Source organism: Halichoerus grypus, chromosome 2 (assembly GCF_964656455.1).
Source record: "Halichoerus grypus chromosome 2, mHalGry1.hap1.1, whole genome shotgun sequence".
NCBI classification, from domain to species: Eukaryota; Metazoa; Chordata; class Mammalia; order Carnivora; family Phocidae; genus Halichoerus; species Halichoerus grypus.
Window position 1 is genome coordinate 103,529,142 of NC_135713.1, and position 17,137 is coordinate 103,546,278.

General features: G+C 33.6%; 1 protein-coding gene across 1 annotated transcript in view; it reads left to right on the forward strand.

Moving 5' to 3' along the window:
* The window catches only part of ADAMTS6 (ADAM metallopeptidase with thrombospondin type 1 motif 6), a 295,911-nt gene that overhangs the window by 227,413 nt on the left and 51,361 nt on the right, over positions 1 to 17,137 (forward strand). The window contains exons 16-20 of the mRNA XM_036117447.2: positions 5,320 to 5,453; positions 7,011 to 7,134; positions 7,670 to 7,750; positions 14,937 to 15,100; positions 15,527 to 15,665. Coding sequence (XP_035973340.2) covers positions 5,320 to 5,453; positions 7,011 to 7,134; positions 7,670 to 7,750; positions 14,937 to 15,100; positions 15,527 to 15,665 — 642 coding nt within the window. The remainder of the gene's footprint in view (positions 1 to 5,319; positions 5,454 to 7,010; positions 7,135 to 7,669; positions 7,751 to 14,936; positions 15,101 to 15,526; positions 15,666 to 17,137) is intronic.

A 17,137-nucleotide genomic window follows, 5' to 3' on the forward strand; every position in this document is an offset into this window, starting at 1 on the left:
TCCACGTTATTGCATGTATGAATAGCTTATTCCTTTTTATTGCTGAGCAGCATTCCATTGTAATAACCAGTTTGTTTTCCCATTGTGCTATTGATGGCAGGCCACCTGAGTTGTTTCTAGTTTTCAGCTGTTCTGAATAAGCTGCTGTGAACATTTTTGTAGAAGTCTTTTTGTGAGCATATGTTTTCATTTTTCTTGGGTAAATACTTAGGAGTGGAATTGCTGGGCAATAGGGTAGGTGTGAGTTTAGTTTTAAAAGAAATTGCCAGATGTTTTTCCAAAATGATGTTCCATACTACACTCCCACCAACAACATATGAAAGTTATGTTTTTCCACATCCTTGCCAACGTTTGGTATTTTCAGTCTTCTGCTGGTCGGTGTATAATAATGTCTCAGTGCAGTTTTAATTTGCATTTTCTGATCCTTGATTATGTTGAGCACATTTCTATGTGCTTATTGACCATTTATAAGTCTTCTTTTGTAAAATGTCTGTTCAAATCCTTTGCCTATTTTTAATTGGTTATTTATCTTTTTATTCTTGAGTGGTAGTCATTTATCAGATAAATTTTATGAATATTTTTTCACATCTTTGGGCTTTCCTTTTACTTTTTTAACGGTGTTTTGGATGAGTATAAGATTTTAATTTTGATGAATACTATTTTTTTCATTTTTTTTCCTTTTATGGTTATTGTGTTCAGTGTCCTGTCTTAGAAATCTTTGCCTTTCTGAACTCAAGAAGATGTTTTCTTATGTTTTTTTCTAAAAGCTGTATGGTTTTGGTCTTTACATTTGGATCTACAGTCTAAAAATAATTTGGGGTTATGGTGTGTATTTGTAGTTTGGTCTATATTTTGTTTTACTTATTTGTCAACAATAGAAATACACAATGAAATGTGCAAAATGCGCAATGAAATGAAATGGTAGCAATACTATGCTAGCACCACACTGACTGAATTATTGTAAATACGTAGTCTTGGACACAGGGTGTAAGTTCCTTCAACTTTGATCTATTTTTCAAGAGTCCTTTGGATATTCTAAGTGCTTTGCACTTCTATGTAAATTTTAGAATTGCTATTAATTACTGCAGAAAAACATGCTGGGCTTATGATTGCTATCATGTTGAATTTATAGATCAATTGAAGGGGAACTGATAAATTAACAATATTATTTTAACATTGAATATTGAATTCGATACTGAATTTATGAACGTTATATATATATATATATATACCCATTTATTTATATTTTCTTTAATTTCTCTTAGCTATGTTTTGTAGTTTTAGGTGTTAGGTCTTGCACTTCTTTTGTTAAATCTATTCCTGAGTAATTTTTTTTGAAACTATTGTAAATAAAAGTTTAAAATATATCATTTTCAATTGCTTGCTCTAGTATCCAAAAATACATAGATTTTTGTGTATTAAATTTGTATTCTATGATCTTCCTAAATTTCCTTAGTTGTTCTCTTAGAACAACTATTAGTCCTAATAGTTGTTTTGTAGATTGCTTAGGATTTTCTTGGTAAATAGTCATGTTATCTGAAAGTAGAGACCGTATCAATTGTTATGCCTTTTAATTCACGTTCTTGCCTTAATGCACTGGATTGGCTCTTCAGTACAATTTGTACATGTATGATTATATGTATTTTTCTTTATTATGTCAAACCAACCTTTTATTCCTAGGCTAAACCCCATGTGGCAATGATTTTTTCTCTTTTTATATGTTGTTGGATTTAATTTCTAATATTTTATTAAGGATGTTTGCATCTATTTTTTTAAGGAATTCTGATTCACAAGTTTTTTTTTCCTGTCATGTTTTTGACAAGTTTGGGTACTAGTGTTACTCTGGCTTCCAGAAATAGAATCCCTGTTTATTTTGAATGAGATTGTAGGATTGGTATTATTTCCTCTTTAGACTAGATTTCACTACTAAAACCACTCAGGCTTAATATTTTCTTTGTGAAAAAAAAATTATTACAAATTCAACTCTTTTAGTAGATAAAGGGCTATTCAGATTTTTAAACAATTCTTATGTCTTCAAGAAACTTATGTTACTCCCATATCTCATTTCTTGACAGAAAATTGATCCTAACATTCTCTTACTGTCCTGTTTAGTATCTGTAGGCTCTGTAGTGATGTATGCTCTTTCATTTCTGATATTGATAATATGTGTTTTCTCTCTTTTTCTTGATCAGTCTTGCTTGAGGTTTATTAATTTTATTAATCATTTCAAATAATCAGCTTTTGGCTTTAGTACTTTTCTCTATTACTTTTTTCTCTTTTATTAATTTTTGCTCTTATATTTATTATTTTTAGATTTGGGGTTCATTTTGCTTTTCTGCATTACCAAACTTGATTTTTTTAAAAATTTCCCTTAGTTCAAAATCTTTTCTTATTTACACTGTGATTTCTTCTTTGACCCATGGATTATTTAGAACTATGTTATTTTTATTTCCAAATATTTGCTATTTTCTAGATTTTTTTGGTTATTGATTTATAATTTCTGCTATGATCAGAGAATAGTCTGTATGATTTAAATTTTTAAAATTAATTGAGATTTGTTTTATAGTACCATTTCTTGTTCATGTTGGTAATGTTCTGTCTATACTTGAAAAGGATGTTTTCTGCAATTGTTGGATACAGTGTTCCATAGATATCCATTGCATCAAGTTGGCTGATAGTGTTGTTTAAATCTTTTATATTCTTTCTGATTTTTTTCTGCTATAGTTCTTCTATCAGTTACTGAGAGGAGTGTGTTAAAATCTCCAACTGTTTTATGGCTTTGCTTTCTTTTTTGTAAGTTTTTCTTCATGTATTTCAAATTGCTCTTATTAGGTACATATACGGTTAGGATTATTTTGTCTTACTGTAGGAGGAAAAGAAGTGTCTGATATAATTTACAGATTTAATAATTAGCATCTAGGTAATTATAAGCATAGTGAATTAACCCTAAATTCATAATAAGCTTTCACTGAAGGTAACTGGTAATGATATGACCTTCCATTTAGAGAATCATCTTAAAACTTTTCTCAAAATAATAGCAGTACCTCTTCTGAAAACTCACTGTAGCTGAGTGGGGTGCCTGGGTGGCTCAGTTGGTTAAGTGTCTGACTCTCCTGATCTCAGCTTGGGTGTTGATTTCAGTGTCATGAGTTCAAGCCCTGTGTTGGGCTCCATGCTGGGTGTGGAGCCTACTTTAAAACAAAAAACAAAAAACCTCTCTGTAGCTGAGGAAGCTGAATACATCTTCAGTAATAAAAAAGGGAAAAATGTATTTTTATTATCATCACATGTTATGGTAGCCTAAGGAATACAGCCATAGCATTTATTTATTTATTTATTATTATTATTTTTTTAAAGATTTTATTTATTTATTTGACAGAGTGAGACACAGCGAGAGAGGGAACACAAGCAGGGGGAGTGGGAGAGGGAGAAGCAGGCTTCCTGCGGAGCAGGGAGCCCGATGCGGGGCTCAATCCCAGGACCCCGGGATCATGACCTGAGCCGAAGGCAGACGCCCAACGACTGAGCCACCCAGGCGCCCCAGCCATAGCATTTATATGTCCTACATATCAAATACTACCTTACATAATTAAAAAATGTTAAAATTGAGTAAACAACACTAATGTTCTCTTGTTAAAGCCTGATACATAAAAACCTACATTAAATTCCAAAGCACTATAATAAAAAATGGGAAAAGAACTATACTGGGTAGTAATGAAAAAAATCCCAGTAAGGTTCATGGAAATTTAGAGCAATTTTATTCATGAGAATCTTACAAAAATAAATATAAATACCTTGATTATCAGTTTAGGAAGAAATTATTCTATTTATTACTTGTTATATTTGTGCTCAGTAGAGCAAAAGGTACCATTAACTTAAGTCTAATAATAACATTTCAAATTATATAGAAGTTCTATAGCTTGTACACATTGAAAATGGAAGCAAACATGGACTTAGGCTAGAGGTGGTAAACTGGCAGTTCAGCAACCAGTTTTTACTTACATAGATGTTTTAATCTCCACAGTATTTTTGAAAACTTTGAATGAGTTACCAAAAAGAGTTTTTATTTTAAAAATCTAGGTTTCCATCTTCTCATGAAAAAACAGTATCTGACAATATTGGGCCATCTTCTTGCATTTTGCAACAATCAACTATAACAATGATCTCCTTTAATGGAATGTTCTCTCTAATTTACCATTGTCTCTATCACTCAGTTGGCTTGTCTCTTTTATTTCACGTACCTTCCCTGAGATTTGTACTTTCTACTAAGACTAAGCGTGTCATTTTATCTTTCTGCCTTATTTTTGTTGAAACAGTCTTCTTTATTTCAAAGAGAAGTTTTATCAGCACAATTAGAATAAAAACAAAGTGTTTTAAACTTCATCAGATGAAGGTTGGACATGAAGTGTTTTTAAGTCATAATTTCAATCAGTAGTTACATATTTATAAGTAGCTTTCTCATGCACTGTTTTGAATAAAATAAATTCATATATATTGCTGTCTTTCCAATATACTATGAGATTATGATATTACTCTGCTTGTTTTTTTAAATGCTACTATTTATGCCTATTTTTCACATCAACCTTAAGAAATACAAATTTCAGTGACAAAATGAAAATGATGAAGTTATTCTATTCACAAAATAAAATTAGGTATTGTTTTAATTATTCATGTTTAATGCTATATGTAATTATCTTTGATTTAGTAACAAGAATTATTCAAATTTAATGCTATAATTAATTTTACCTTTGATTTGCTTATCTCATAAAAACTTATCTCTACACTAAAGACACATTCATGGAATATGGTATGTTTAAAGCAGGTATAAATTTAGAGGGTTTTTTTTGTTTTGTTTTGTTTTGTTTTTTACAACTACCATATCCTTGCTTGAAGTAGAGTTTTTGTATCAGCTTCAGTTAACAAGTGATATGTGTTGTAGAAATTCCCACTTGCTATATGAAGTTATTGTGTCAAGCCACAAACTTTATTTTCTTAGTTTTTGAAAAAGGTTTTTATTTCATCCATTTTTTTCAACATTCAGGTACCTCCACTGTGATTCCTTTTGACCTAAAATATATTGTTAAATATATATTGGAAATACCTGAACATTTTAAACCTAAAACTGTTCAATAGATCTTCTGTCAAGTTGCACAAACAATGAAATTAAATACGAAATTTTAGCAAAGGAGGAAAGAAACATCTGGGTATATAGTGAGGGAATGATGTCTGTATGAATTGTAAATTTACTGTGGTTAATATGGAATCACTGTTTCTTAAAAGAACCACTCCATTTATTTCTTTTCTGCTGTATTTGTCCAGGTGGGGTAAAACCTTGTGCGTTAAACTGCTTGGCTGAAGGTTACAACTTCTACACTGAACGTGCCCCTGCGGTGATTGATGGGACTCAGTGCAATGCTGATTCACTGGATATCTGTATCAATGGGGAATGCAAGGTTGCTCCAGTTATGAATTTTACTCCTTTTTTGGGGGGCTTTTGAGACTTTTGTCTTTTTTCTCAGGTAGTCGCTCCTAATTAATACTATGCTCAGCTTTAATAAAGAGAGCTACATTTTAGAGAAATTAGGTTAACAGTACATATAGTTAAAGGTAGAATAGCCTATTCATATTCAAACATCATGCAAATATGATTTATTTTGGTGTTCTAGTTATGTATAGAGTAATTGCTAGAGCTCTGAATATATTTTGGACTTTGTTCTGTTCCGTTTATAAACAGATTACAAATATGATAGGAAGAGAGAGGGAACAAGGATTCAGCTCTTATTCATATGGCTACCACATGTTTTCATTGGAAGATTGTTTGATACATTTCATAGCATAATTTTCCTCAAAGTGTGAAACAGCTATGTTCCGCCTACTTTGCCTCTTTCTGAAGCATTTTGAAGCAAGTGGTTTTCATTATAGAGTTAGTCTTTACCTTATTAAAGCATTTACTTTAGAGAATTAGCCTGACTAGTTGAGAGTTATAAGAGCAAATCCATACTATTTTCCTAGACCTGTGAATAAATCTAATCATAATAAGAAAAGCCGCAAAAACCACTGTTCTCATAACTTTTTTCCTTGTTTGTTTTTATTTTATATTAAAGAGAAGCACAAAACTGAGTCTCAGAAACTGAGAAAGAAGAGATAAAAACACTATCTGTTTTGTGTCATAATTTCTTGCAAAAGTTTCTGTCTTTCAGGCTACTTGATTCTCAATATATCTGATGATCCTGTGCGTGTGTGTTATTTCTGTGACAGTATTAAAATTTTTTCGGGTAGCAAAGACAAAAGTACAGGTTTTATTCAGAGATCACATGCCTGATATCAGTGGCTAAAGGTCATTATACAAATTCAAGTGCAAAAATATGTAACAAAAATGTATAAAAATCCACATTTCTATGATTAAATGCAAAACTGAAAGGTAGAATTTCAGCTTCCAAGATCATATGCTTACATATCCTTGTTTTTATGGCAATTTTATTCAGCTCGCGGAAACAGGTATTCATTTTTAAAGGTGTACGCAGTTTTGAATTCCACAATCCTTGACACTAACAATTGGATATCCAAAAGAGCCAGTGGTTTAGAAAGGTCAAACCATAATGCTCAGTCATGATTCCTGCTGTTATAAATGTTGTGTGTAGGACAACATAGCATTTTTCTTAATTCTTTCATTTCTTGATTGAAGGTATAAGTGAGAGTCCATTGCCAACAAATTATAATATTTTAAGATTTAGAGCATGGTATCTATAAATGAAGAAGAAATCTAGGTTGGAAATACAGACATATATTCCTTGGGGAATCAGAATTTTTTTCCTTTAAACTGATATGTTGAGAAATTTTAGCTAAGAACTTACTAGACAGTGAAGGAAAAAGTGGAAAGAGGAAAATATTTCCTGTTTTGATTTCCTTTACTGGAAAAACAAATAAATGGATAAGTTATATTTATTTGGTTAGTTATGGTTCCAAGAATTCCTCTTTATGACATACTGAATATTCTTCTTTGTTTTCAGCATGTAGGTTGTGATAATATTTTGGGATCCGATGCTAGGGAAGATAGATGTCGTGTCTGTGGAGGGGATGGAAGCACATGTGATGCCATTGAAGGGTTCTTCAATGATTCGTTGCCCAGAGGAGGTGAGTGTGTAGAGAGAACTCTTCCTCACACCTCTGATGTCCTGGGAATAGTCAAAATGCTTGATTTTTTTCCCACCCCCTTCTTTTTGAATTTTTTATTTAGGCAGACTATGTTTTTTCCCTAAATTGCTTTCAGTCTCTTAAGTATTAAATATAGATTCATGTAAGATATTTTGAGGAGATATGATTCCCTTTCTACTTGACTTCATTTAGCCATGTTTCCCTCAGATGGGAATTCCCACAGAGCATTGATGGGAGGACAATGTGTTGAGAAAAAACAAACAAACCCTGAACCAGTATTATACATGTTGAGGCTTTAAAGACTATCTTGAGATATTTTTAGAGAAAAAGTAAAATATTCTATATGTGTTCATGAACCCAAAGGGGAATTTGCCCATATTTCATAATTTATAAAGTGCTAAGTCAAAGAAAGACTTAAAGAACAAGGAAACTTATTATTGAAAGGTTCCTAAACACTCATTTTTTGACCAAGGCTGCATGTGCTGCTTATTACTAGCTATCTTCTGTATTCCAGGCTACATGGAAGTAGTGCAGATACCAAGAGGCTCTGTCCATATTGAAGTCAGAGAAGTTGCCATGTCGAAGAACTATATTGGTAAGTAGCTTATTTTGCTAGATTTTTAAAAATTACTGAGGAAAAACACAGTATCCTAAAGGAAAAGACATATTGCTTGGATAGAACACTTTCATGGTAAAATGAAGGAAGTTTCAGGTTTTATAAGACCACACATAAGAGCTAAACAAAAAATTAGTGGTTTATAACTTACTCTTCGCCAAGTTGGTTATTTGATTTTTAAAAAATCAATTTTATTGAGGTATTTATGATAAAATGCATTTATTATAAATGTACATTTCAGGGGCACCTGGGTGGCTCAGTTAATTAAGCGTCTGCCTCCAGCTCAGGTCATGATCCCAGGGTCTTGGGATTGAGCCCCGCATCTGGCTCCTTGCTCAGTGGGTGTCTGCTTCTCCCTCTCCCTCTGTGCTCTCTCTCTCAAGTAAAAAAATAAAATCTTAAAAAAAAATAAGTGTACATTTCAAAGAGTATTGACAATTATATATACATATAAGTTATAATATGTAAATATATAAATAATGGCATAATTATTAATTACTATAAATATATGAATTATTACTTTAAATATATATCGCTATATATACATGTATTTATATATATATATATATATACACACACCATATATTTTTATATTTATGTTTATATATAAAACACCACAGCCAAGACACAACATTTCCATGACTTCAAAACATTCTCTCATTGGCCTTTGCAGTCAAATTCCCCCAGCCTCAGCCGCTTAACCGACTGAATTCCAGTAGAATTCTAAAATAGGAAGCATTAGGTTCTCAAATTTGTTCGTCTTTCTCAAAATAATTTTTGAATATCTAGGTCCTTTACATTTCTGTATGCAGTTTAAGATAAACTTGTCAATTTCTACAAAAAGAGATTACATCGAATGTGTAGATCAATTTGGGGAGAATTGATATCTTAAAGATATTATCTTCCAATACATGAAAAATTTACCTGTATATTTATTTAAGTCTTTATATTTTTTCACCAGTGTTTATTTTTCAGTATATGGGTCTTGCACCCATTTTTTTTTAAATCTATCGCTAAATATTTAATGCTTTTTGATGTTATTATAAATGGTATTGATATTTTAATTTCATTTTGGAAAGATTTGTTGTTATATAACAATACAATTGATTTCTTTTGGTACTGACCTCATGTCTTGTGATTCTTTCAGTCCATGAGAGTGGAATGTCTTTCAGTTTGTGTTGTTTTCAGTTTCTTTCATCAATGTTTTATAGTTTTTCGAGTACAGGTCTTTTACCTCCTTAGTTAAGATTATTCATGGGTATTTTATTCTTTTTGATGCAGTTGTAACTGGGATTGTTTTCCTTTTTTTTTTTTTTTAAGATTTTATTTCTTTATTTGTCAGAGAGAGAGAGGCAGGCAGGCAGAGGGAGATGCAGGCTCCCCACTGAGCAGGGAGCCCAATGCAGGACTCTATCCCAGGACCCTGGGATCATGACCTGAGCAGAAGGCAGACGCTTAACCGACTGAGCCACCCAGGCATCCCTGGGATTGTTTTCTTAATTTCTCTTTCTGCTACTTCGTTATTACTGTATAGACACACTGCCAATTTCTGGGTATTCTGTATTCTGCAACTTTACTGAATTCCTTTATTACTTTTGATAGATTTTTGATGGAGTCTGTGGGTTTTCTGTGTATACTATCATGTCATCTGCCTTACCAATTTGGATGCCTCTTACTCTTTTTTTCTTGTCTGATCACTGTGGCTAGGATTTTCAGTACTGTTGAATAAAAATGGTGAGAGTGGATATCTTTGTCTTGTTCCTGATCTTATAGGGAAAGCTCTTAGTTTTTTATCATTTTCATATATGGACTTTATTATATTGAGGTATGTTTCCTCTAAACCCACTTTGTTGAGAGTTTTTATCATCAACAAATGTTGAATTTTGTCAAATGCTTTTTCTGCATTTATTGCAATGATAATATGATTTTTATCCCTGTGTTTCTTTTTCTTGATCATGCTAGTGAGGCGTTTGTTAATTTTACTGATCTTTTCAAAGAACAAGCTGTTGGTTTAAATTATTTTTTCTGTTATTTCTCCATTTTTCATTACACTGATTCCCACTGTTCTCTTTATTGTTTCCCTTTTTTTCCTATTCACATTATGTTTGTTAGTTTTTAGCTTCTCAAGATAGATTATTGATTTAAAGAATTTTTTCTACTTTAAGCATTTCACACTGTAAATTTCCCACTAAGCACTGCTTTAACGTCATCCCATATATTTTGATACATTGTATATTCATTACCAAATAATATCTTCTTATTTACATTGTGACTCATGGCTTAGAAGGTATTATTTAATTTCTGAATATTTGGGGATTTCCCAGATCTTTTTTATTATTGATTTCTACTTTAATTGTTTTATGAAGAGAAAACATACTTTGTATGATTTTCATTCTTTTATTGAGATTTGTTTTATGGTCCAGCATATGGTCTATCTTAGTGATATTCAGGTGCACTTGAAAAGAATGTATATTCTGGTGTTATGGGGTTTACCATTCCATAAATGTGAATTAGATTAAACCAGTCAATAGTTTTGTTGAAGTCTTCTATAGTCTGACTTATTTTCTGCCTTCTTGTTTAAGCAGGTATAGAATCATGTTGAAATCTCCAACTAGAATTGTGAATGTGCTTATTTCTCCCATTAATTTGTAAGGTTTTGCTTCATTTATTTTGCAACATTATTACTAAATGTATGGACATTTAAGATTGTTATATCTTCTTGGGGTTCCTGGGTGGCTCATTCAGTTGAGCATCTGACTCTTGATTTCGGCTCAGGTCATGATCTCAGGGTCGTGAGATAGAGTCTTGCGTCAGGCTCTGCACTGGACATGGAGCCAGCTTACGATTCTCTCTTTCCCTCTGCCCTTCCCCCTCTGCATGCTCTCTCTCTCTCTCTCCAAAAAAAAGAAAAAGATTGTTATATCTTCCTGATATATTGAACATTTTATTATTATCAAATATTCCTCTTTATCTCTGATAATAATCTTTGACCCAAAGTCTATTTTGTCTGATTGTAATCTAGTCACCAGATTTCTCCGATTAGTTTTTGCATGGCAAATCTTTTTCCACCCATACACTTTTCACATGTACGTGTTTCTGAATTTAAAATGTTTCTTGTAGAGGGCACCTGGGTGGCTCAGTCATTAAGCATCTGCCTTCAGCTCAGGTCATGATCCCAGGGTCCTGGGATCAAGCCCCACATCAGGCTCCCTGCTCGGCGGGAAGCCTGCTTCTCCCTCTCCCACTCCCCCTGCTTGTGGGGATCTCTTGCTGTTTCTCTCTCTGTCAAATAAATAAATAAAATCTTAAAAAAATAAAAAAAATAAAATGTTTCTTGTAGACCACCTATGGTTGATTTTTATTTTTTATTGTGTGTAACAATCTTTGCTTTTTTAATTGCAAACACCAGATGGGGGGCAGGGTGGTTGACCAACTTTCTGTAAAGGGCCACATGGTAAATATTTTCAGCTTTACAAGACATGCAGTCTGTCTGTCTCAGCTATTCACTTCTGCTATTGTAGTGTGAAAGCTGACATAGATAATACATTAATGAATGAGTATATTCCAGTAAGACTTTATTTATAAAACAGTTAGTGGCCATAGTTTGACAACCTCTTGTCTGGATCATTTATATTTAATGTAATTATCAGTATCTTTCAATTTAAGTCTACCATCTTGCTATTTTTCTATTTTATTTTTTTATCCCTTTTATCTTTCTTTTTTGTCTTTTAGATTAAGCAAGTGTTTTATAGTATTTCATTTGATCTGTACTAATTATTTATTAGTTATACTCTATTTTATTTAGTGGTTGTGCTAGCATTTACAAAATTCTTCTTTAAAATGTCAGAGTACACCTTCAAATAATATTATACCATTTTTGTATAATACAAGGCCCTTACAATAGTTTATTTCCATTGTCTCCTTCCATCCTTTGTCCTATTTTTTAAATGCACTTTATTTCTCTGTATGTTATAAACTGCCTAATACATTGTTATTGTTTTAGTTTTAAAAAGTCAATTATATTTTATAAAAATTTAAAAATAAATAAAATTATTTTCTGTTTACTTATTTACTTATCTGTCATATACCCTTTGTATAGTTCTGAACTTCCATATATATATATATATCTCCTAATTTCTTGTCACTATATTTGTTTTTCTTTACATTCCTGGGGTATATTATAATAGCTGTTTGAAAGATATTTTTTTGCTAATTCCATAATTTCTGTCATTTTTGGGTCTATTTCTTTTACTTGGCCTTTTTCTTGGTTTGGGTCAGATTTTCCTGTTTCTTTCCATTTGTGGTAGTTTTTTATTTGATGTTGTACATTGTGAATTTTTCTTTTTTTTTTGAGTCTGGATTTTGTTTTCCTCTTTTAAAGAGTGTTAAGTAACTTGTAGATGAGCTTGATCTTTTGAGACTTGTTTTTGAGCTTTGTTTGGGTAAGTGCAGAGTAGCCTTTACTCTTGAGTCTACTCAACCCTACTAAAAAGGCATGATTCTTTTTGGGTCTCTACTGAATGTCTTCGTGGTTGAAACTCTGAATTCTTGCTCTGGCCATTTTTCAGCTTATTGTTCCCTGGTAGTTTTTTTGTTTGGTTTGGTTTTTTTTTTTTTTGCCTGGCTTTATGGAATTTTATCCTATGCATATATATATTGTTATTCAGCAACAGATTCCCTCTTTCTACTCTAGATCTCTGGTCCTACAAATTCCAACTATTTTGACCTTCTCAATTTCTGATCTCTCTCTTTTAACTCAGTGAGACAACCATGCTTTGCTTGGGTTCTTCCATTTTTACACTGACAGAAAGTGCCTCTACCACTCACCTTGTCTGTCTTATTCCAGGTATCACAGTTCTGGGCAATGTTTAAGAACAGCTGATTCAAAAGTTTTGTGAGCTTTCCAGTTGTTTACAGTTGGAGGGCAAGTCCAGTACCAGTTATCTCAACATGGAAAGAAGTGGAAATTCTATTTATTTGATGTTTGATCCTTTAAGACAGATTTAGACTCTTCAGAAACTCCTAGCAAGACCTGGATGAGTTCCTATTCCCTTGGAAATATCCCCTTGACTTAAATCTTTTTTAAAATAAGACCACATCTAGAATGCTTCTTTAGATAGAACACTAGTATTATCAGGCTCTTCCTTCCTTTATTTAAGAAAACCTCTTTATTGGGGCACCTGGGTGGCTCAGTCAGTTGGGTGTCCAACTCTTGGTTTCAGCTCAGGTCATGATCTCATAGCTCATGGGATCAAGCCCTGTGTGGGGTGCCGTGCTGAATGGGGAGTCTGCTTGGGGGTTCTCTCCCTCTGCTCCTACCCCCATTCTCTTTCTCTCTCTCTCTCTTTCTAAAATAAATGAGTAAATCTTAAAAAAAAAACAAACTATTTTTACGCCATAATTTTGGATTCTTTTCCACATCAAAAGACTAAAAAATAAGAATCCTAACATCAGATTTTTCCCCTTGGTAATGCTCTGTCCATAAAGCCACATCTTCCTCCCTTATTCATTCCTTTTTAAATACTTTGGGTTTTTCTGAATTTATTATAGTACCAGCAAAAGCCAGTTAGGATCCATTCATTAAGTAGTTGAGAAAATGGAAAGTGAGAGCTAAAATTGAAGGAGAATTCAAAGCTGCTGGTGGTGGGTGGGGGGAGGGTTGTTTTTATTTTGCTTGTTCATCTGGCCTGATAAAATTTTGCGTGTGGTTTTTAAAGATTTTTTAAAAAATGTATTTACTTTATTTTATTATTATTTTTTAAAGATTTTATTTATTTATTTGACAGAGAGAGATAATGAGAGCAGGAACACAAGCAGGGGGAGTGGGAGAGGGAGAAGCAGGCTTCCTGCCGAGCAGAGAGCCCAATGCGGAACTCGATCCCAGGACCCTGGGATCATGACCTGAGCCAAAGGCAGACACTTAACGACTGAGCCACCCAGGTGCCCAGAAATGTATTTACTTTAGAGAGAGAGAGAGAGAAGACTCTCTGCTCAGCATGGAGCCCTATGTGGGGCTTGATCTCACAACCCTGAGGTCATGACCTGAGCTGAAATCAAGAATTGGATGCTTAGCCAAATGAGCCACCCAGGTGCCCCAGTGATAAAGGTTCTGAAGAAGCTAGCATGCTAACAAAAAATTATGCTAACATGTTTGTCATTGTCAAATCCTGATCATCATTATCAAAATTATCATCATCTTATTTATTTATGGGAGTTTTTGTATAGTAGTGCTAATAACCCTTTTTAAAACTTTTTAATACCTTATTTTCCTACAGAGGTTTAAAAACTTATGCATGCATATTTATTAAACTTATTCCTTACTGTTTCTGAGGTTTTTTTGTCATGCTTAGAAAACCTTTTCATACCCTAATATTATTTTTTTAAGTTCTTCCACATTTTCTTTTTAGCATTTTATTATTTAACTATGTATACATTTAAATATTTATCCACCTGGCATTTATTCTTTCTCTCTTTTTTAATTTTGTTTTTATTGAGGTGAAATTCATGTAACATAGAATTTAATAATTTTTTTTAAAGATTTTATATATTTATTTATTTTGAGAGAGAGAGCATACAGGGGGAGGGACAGAGGGAGAGAGAGAGAGAATCTCAAACAGACTCTACGCTGAGCATGGAGCCCTGTGCAGGACTCGATGTCCCTGAGATCGTGACCTGAGCTGAAAGCAAAGGTCAGACGCTTAACCGACTGTGTCAACTCGGTGCCTTGGGTTTATTTCTTAACTGTTTGGGTCCATTGTTCTGTCTGTCTGTGTGCCAGTACCACAAGTTCACTTCACCTCATATTCATATAATTACCGTTTTAAGTTTTAGGCAAGAAAGTCTGCTCCCTACTCTCACTCTCATCCGCAATTATTGCTTTTGTTATTATTTCCCTTGCTAGTTCCATGTGTTTATTCCTCCAGGTAAAATTTTCATTTCTTTATATTAATATCATTATAAATACTTAATATCTTCTTGACATTGACATGGAAAATTACCGTGTTAATTTGTATTTAAGCAAATGGTCAAGAATCCCATCTCTAAGTGAAAATGGAATGGATGTTCATTGTATATTCCACTGTGGTTAGTGTCATTGTGGTAAATAAAGTTTCACATTTTTAGGTAGACTGTGATTTTTTTATTTTTTTTTTTTATTTTTTTTTAGCTTTGAAATCTGAAGGGGATGATTACTATATTAATGGTGCCTGGACTATTGACTGGCCTCGGAAGTTTGATGTTGCTGGGACAGCTTTTCACTACAAGAGACCAACTGATGAACCGGAATCTTTGGAAGCTCTAGGTCCCACCTTGGAAAATCTCATTGTCATGGTAAATGTGTCTTTGCCACTTAACTTCTACCATTTGTAATCTGTCCTGTGAGGTACAGAGGGGCAGGCTTTATTATCTCTCTTTTACAGGTGGTGAAATCAAGGTTAATGAACATAAAATGGTTTACCCAAGGGTATCAAATTTGTGTAAGGTTAAGGCCATGTTGCTCCTTCCATATGGCTTGATCTTTTCAATGCCTGCTTAAGTAATATTTTTGTAACCAAACAAGGCATTTGAGAGAAATGGTTCTAAATTACCCATGAAAATGGAAGGAGAAAATTCAATGTAAGTGCATGTGTTCTACAAGTTATCTCCAATTTCCTATAAGACTTACTTTATGACATTTCTTCTTCAAAAGAAATAATAAGTATCTGAATGAAGCCTCATTGTATTTTAATTATCTTCACCAGTTGTTTTCAATGGCAGGTTCTGCTTCAGGAACAGAATTTGGGAATTAGGTATAAATTCAACGTTCCCATCACTCGGACTGGCAGTGGAGACAATGAAGTTGGCTTTACGTGGAATCATCAGCCTTGGTCAGAATGCTCAGCTACTTGTGCTGGAGGTAAGACACCCACTAGGCAGCCCACCCAGAGGGCAGATGGAAAGCAAAACATATTCTGAGCTATGCTTTGTGTTTGCTAAAGAAGCTAATTGGAAACATTTCTTGCAGGTTTGCTTCAAGCTGTAATTTAGCAAAAGAAACTTTGCTTTAATTATATTATATTCCGTTTGTTTTTAACCTCATGTAATTTGTACAGATTTGTTGGTAAAATACATCTTGGCACAATGAGTGTCTCTGCTGGTGCTTCTCCCAAGACTATCTTGAAGGTGGGCTGTTTGCTTTTCGTGAACACATTCTTGGTAAAGAACATCAAGAGTTTTAAATCAGAAAATGAGCAAGAATCAGACGGCACAGATGCAACTTCTTGTAATGGGGGATGAGAATGTATGTCTGTGTGCTTGTGTGTTTGTGTTTGTGTGCTTGTGTGTTTCCCACAAACCTATTCAAACTCCCTTCTCCAGCCATCACAGTTAAGGGGCTATATGCTGGGATACTACGATAATTCCTGGTGTCTGGGTCTCCGGGTTAATGGTGTATGCTGACCCCATTATAGTCCCTCAGAGAGGTAGCTGCTAGGCGGTGGTTGGTGATGTGTTGGTTGTCCCATGTGCGTTTTTCATGGGTGCCTTTTCCCCACAATTTACTCTATTCCTAATCCTCCTCCCTCTAGTGGCCACCAATGCAATTCTTTACCTCTGGCTGGGAGAGCAGGACAGTTGGCTTCCTTCAAAGCCAACACCCTTGCTGCTGCATGGACTGGTGAGTAGAAGTGCTGTGCAAGCAGCATCTTCCTTCTCTCTGGAGACTAAATGCATCGCCTCCACCGTACACCTTGGTCCCAATAGGCAAGGAAGCAACCCTATCCCCCAGGCCTAGGCGGGGCTAGAGGACCTCACCATTCCAAAAGCAAAGATTGATTTTGAATAGTGATATTTAGAACGGGAGAAATAGAAATAAAGTGAATCATCCCATTTTACTCCATTTCCAATGTATTACCTATTTTCCCTTTCTAAACTGCTCAGAAACACATGATTGGACAAGACCTTTACCGTATCTTGTCCTGCACTCATTGAATTTCTAAACACCTCTGATTCTTGAGGCTCCTCCTTGAGGAGGAATTATTTTCACAGAAATGATTATTATATAATATATTCAGTATTTTTAGACTCATTCAGAAATAAATCATTGATTAGCTATAACTTCAACTTTAGTAGTAAACACAATATAAAACATCAAAAAAGCAAATTAATAATAATAATAATGTCTTCTCCTGTGTGAGGTGTCATGAAACATGGTTATATATAATTTGTGACATATTTTAAAAGATCTCTAATTCCTATCCGTTTTATGTGTGACATGGCTAGTGATTTATAATGTAAAGTTTTAAAAACTGTAAGGCATTACTATATATTTTAATAAAATAAAGGATATTTGAAATTAATTGTTCAAGTGAATGCCACCGTATTATATTT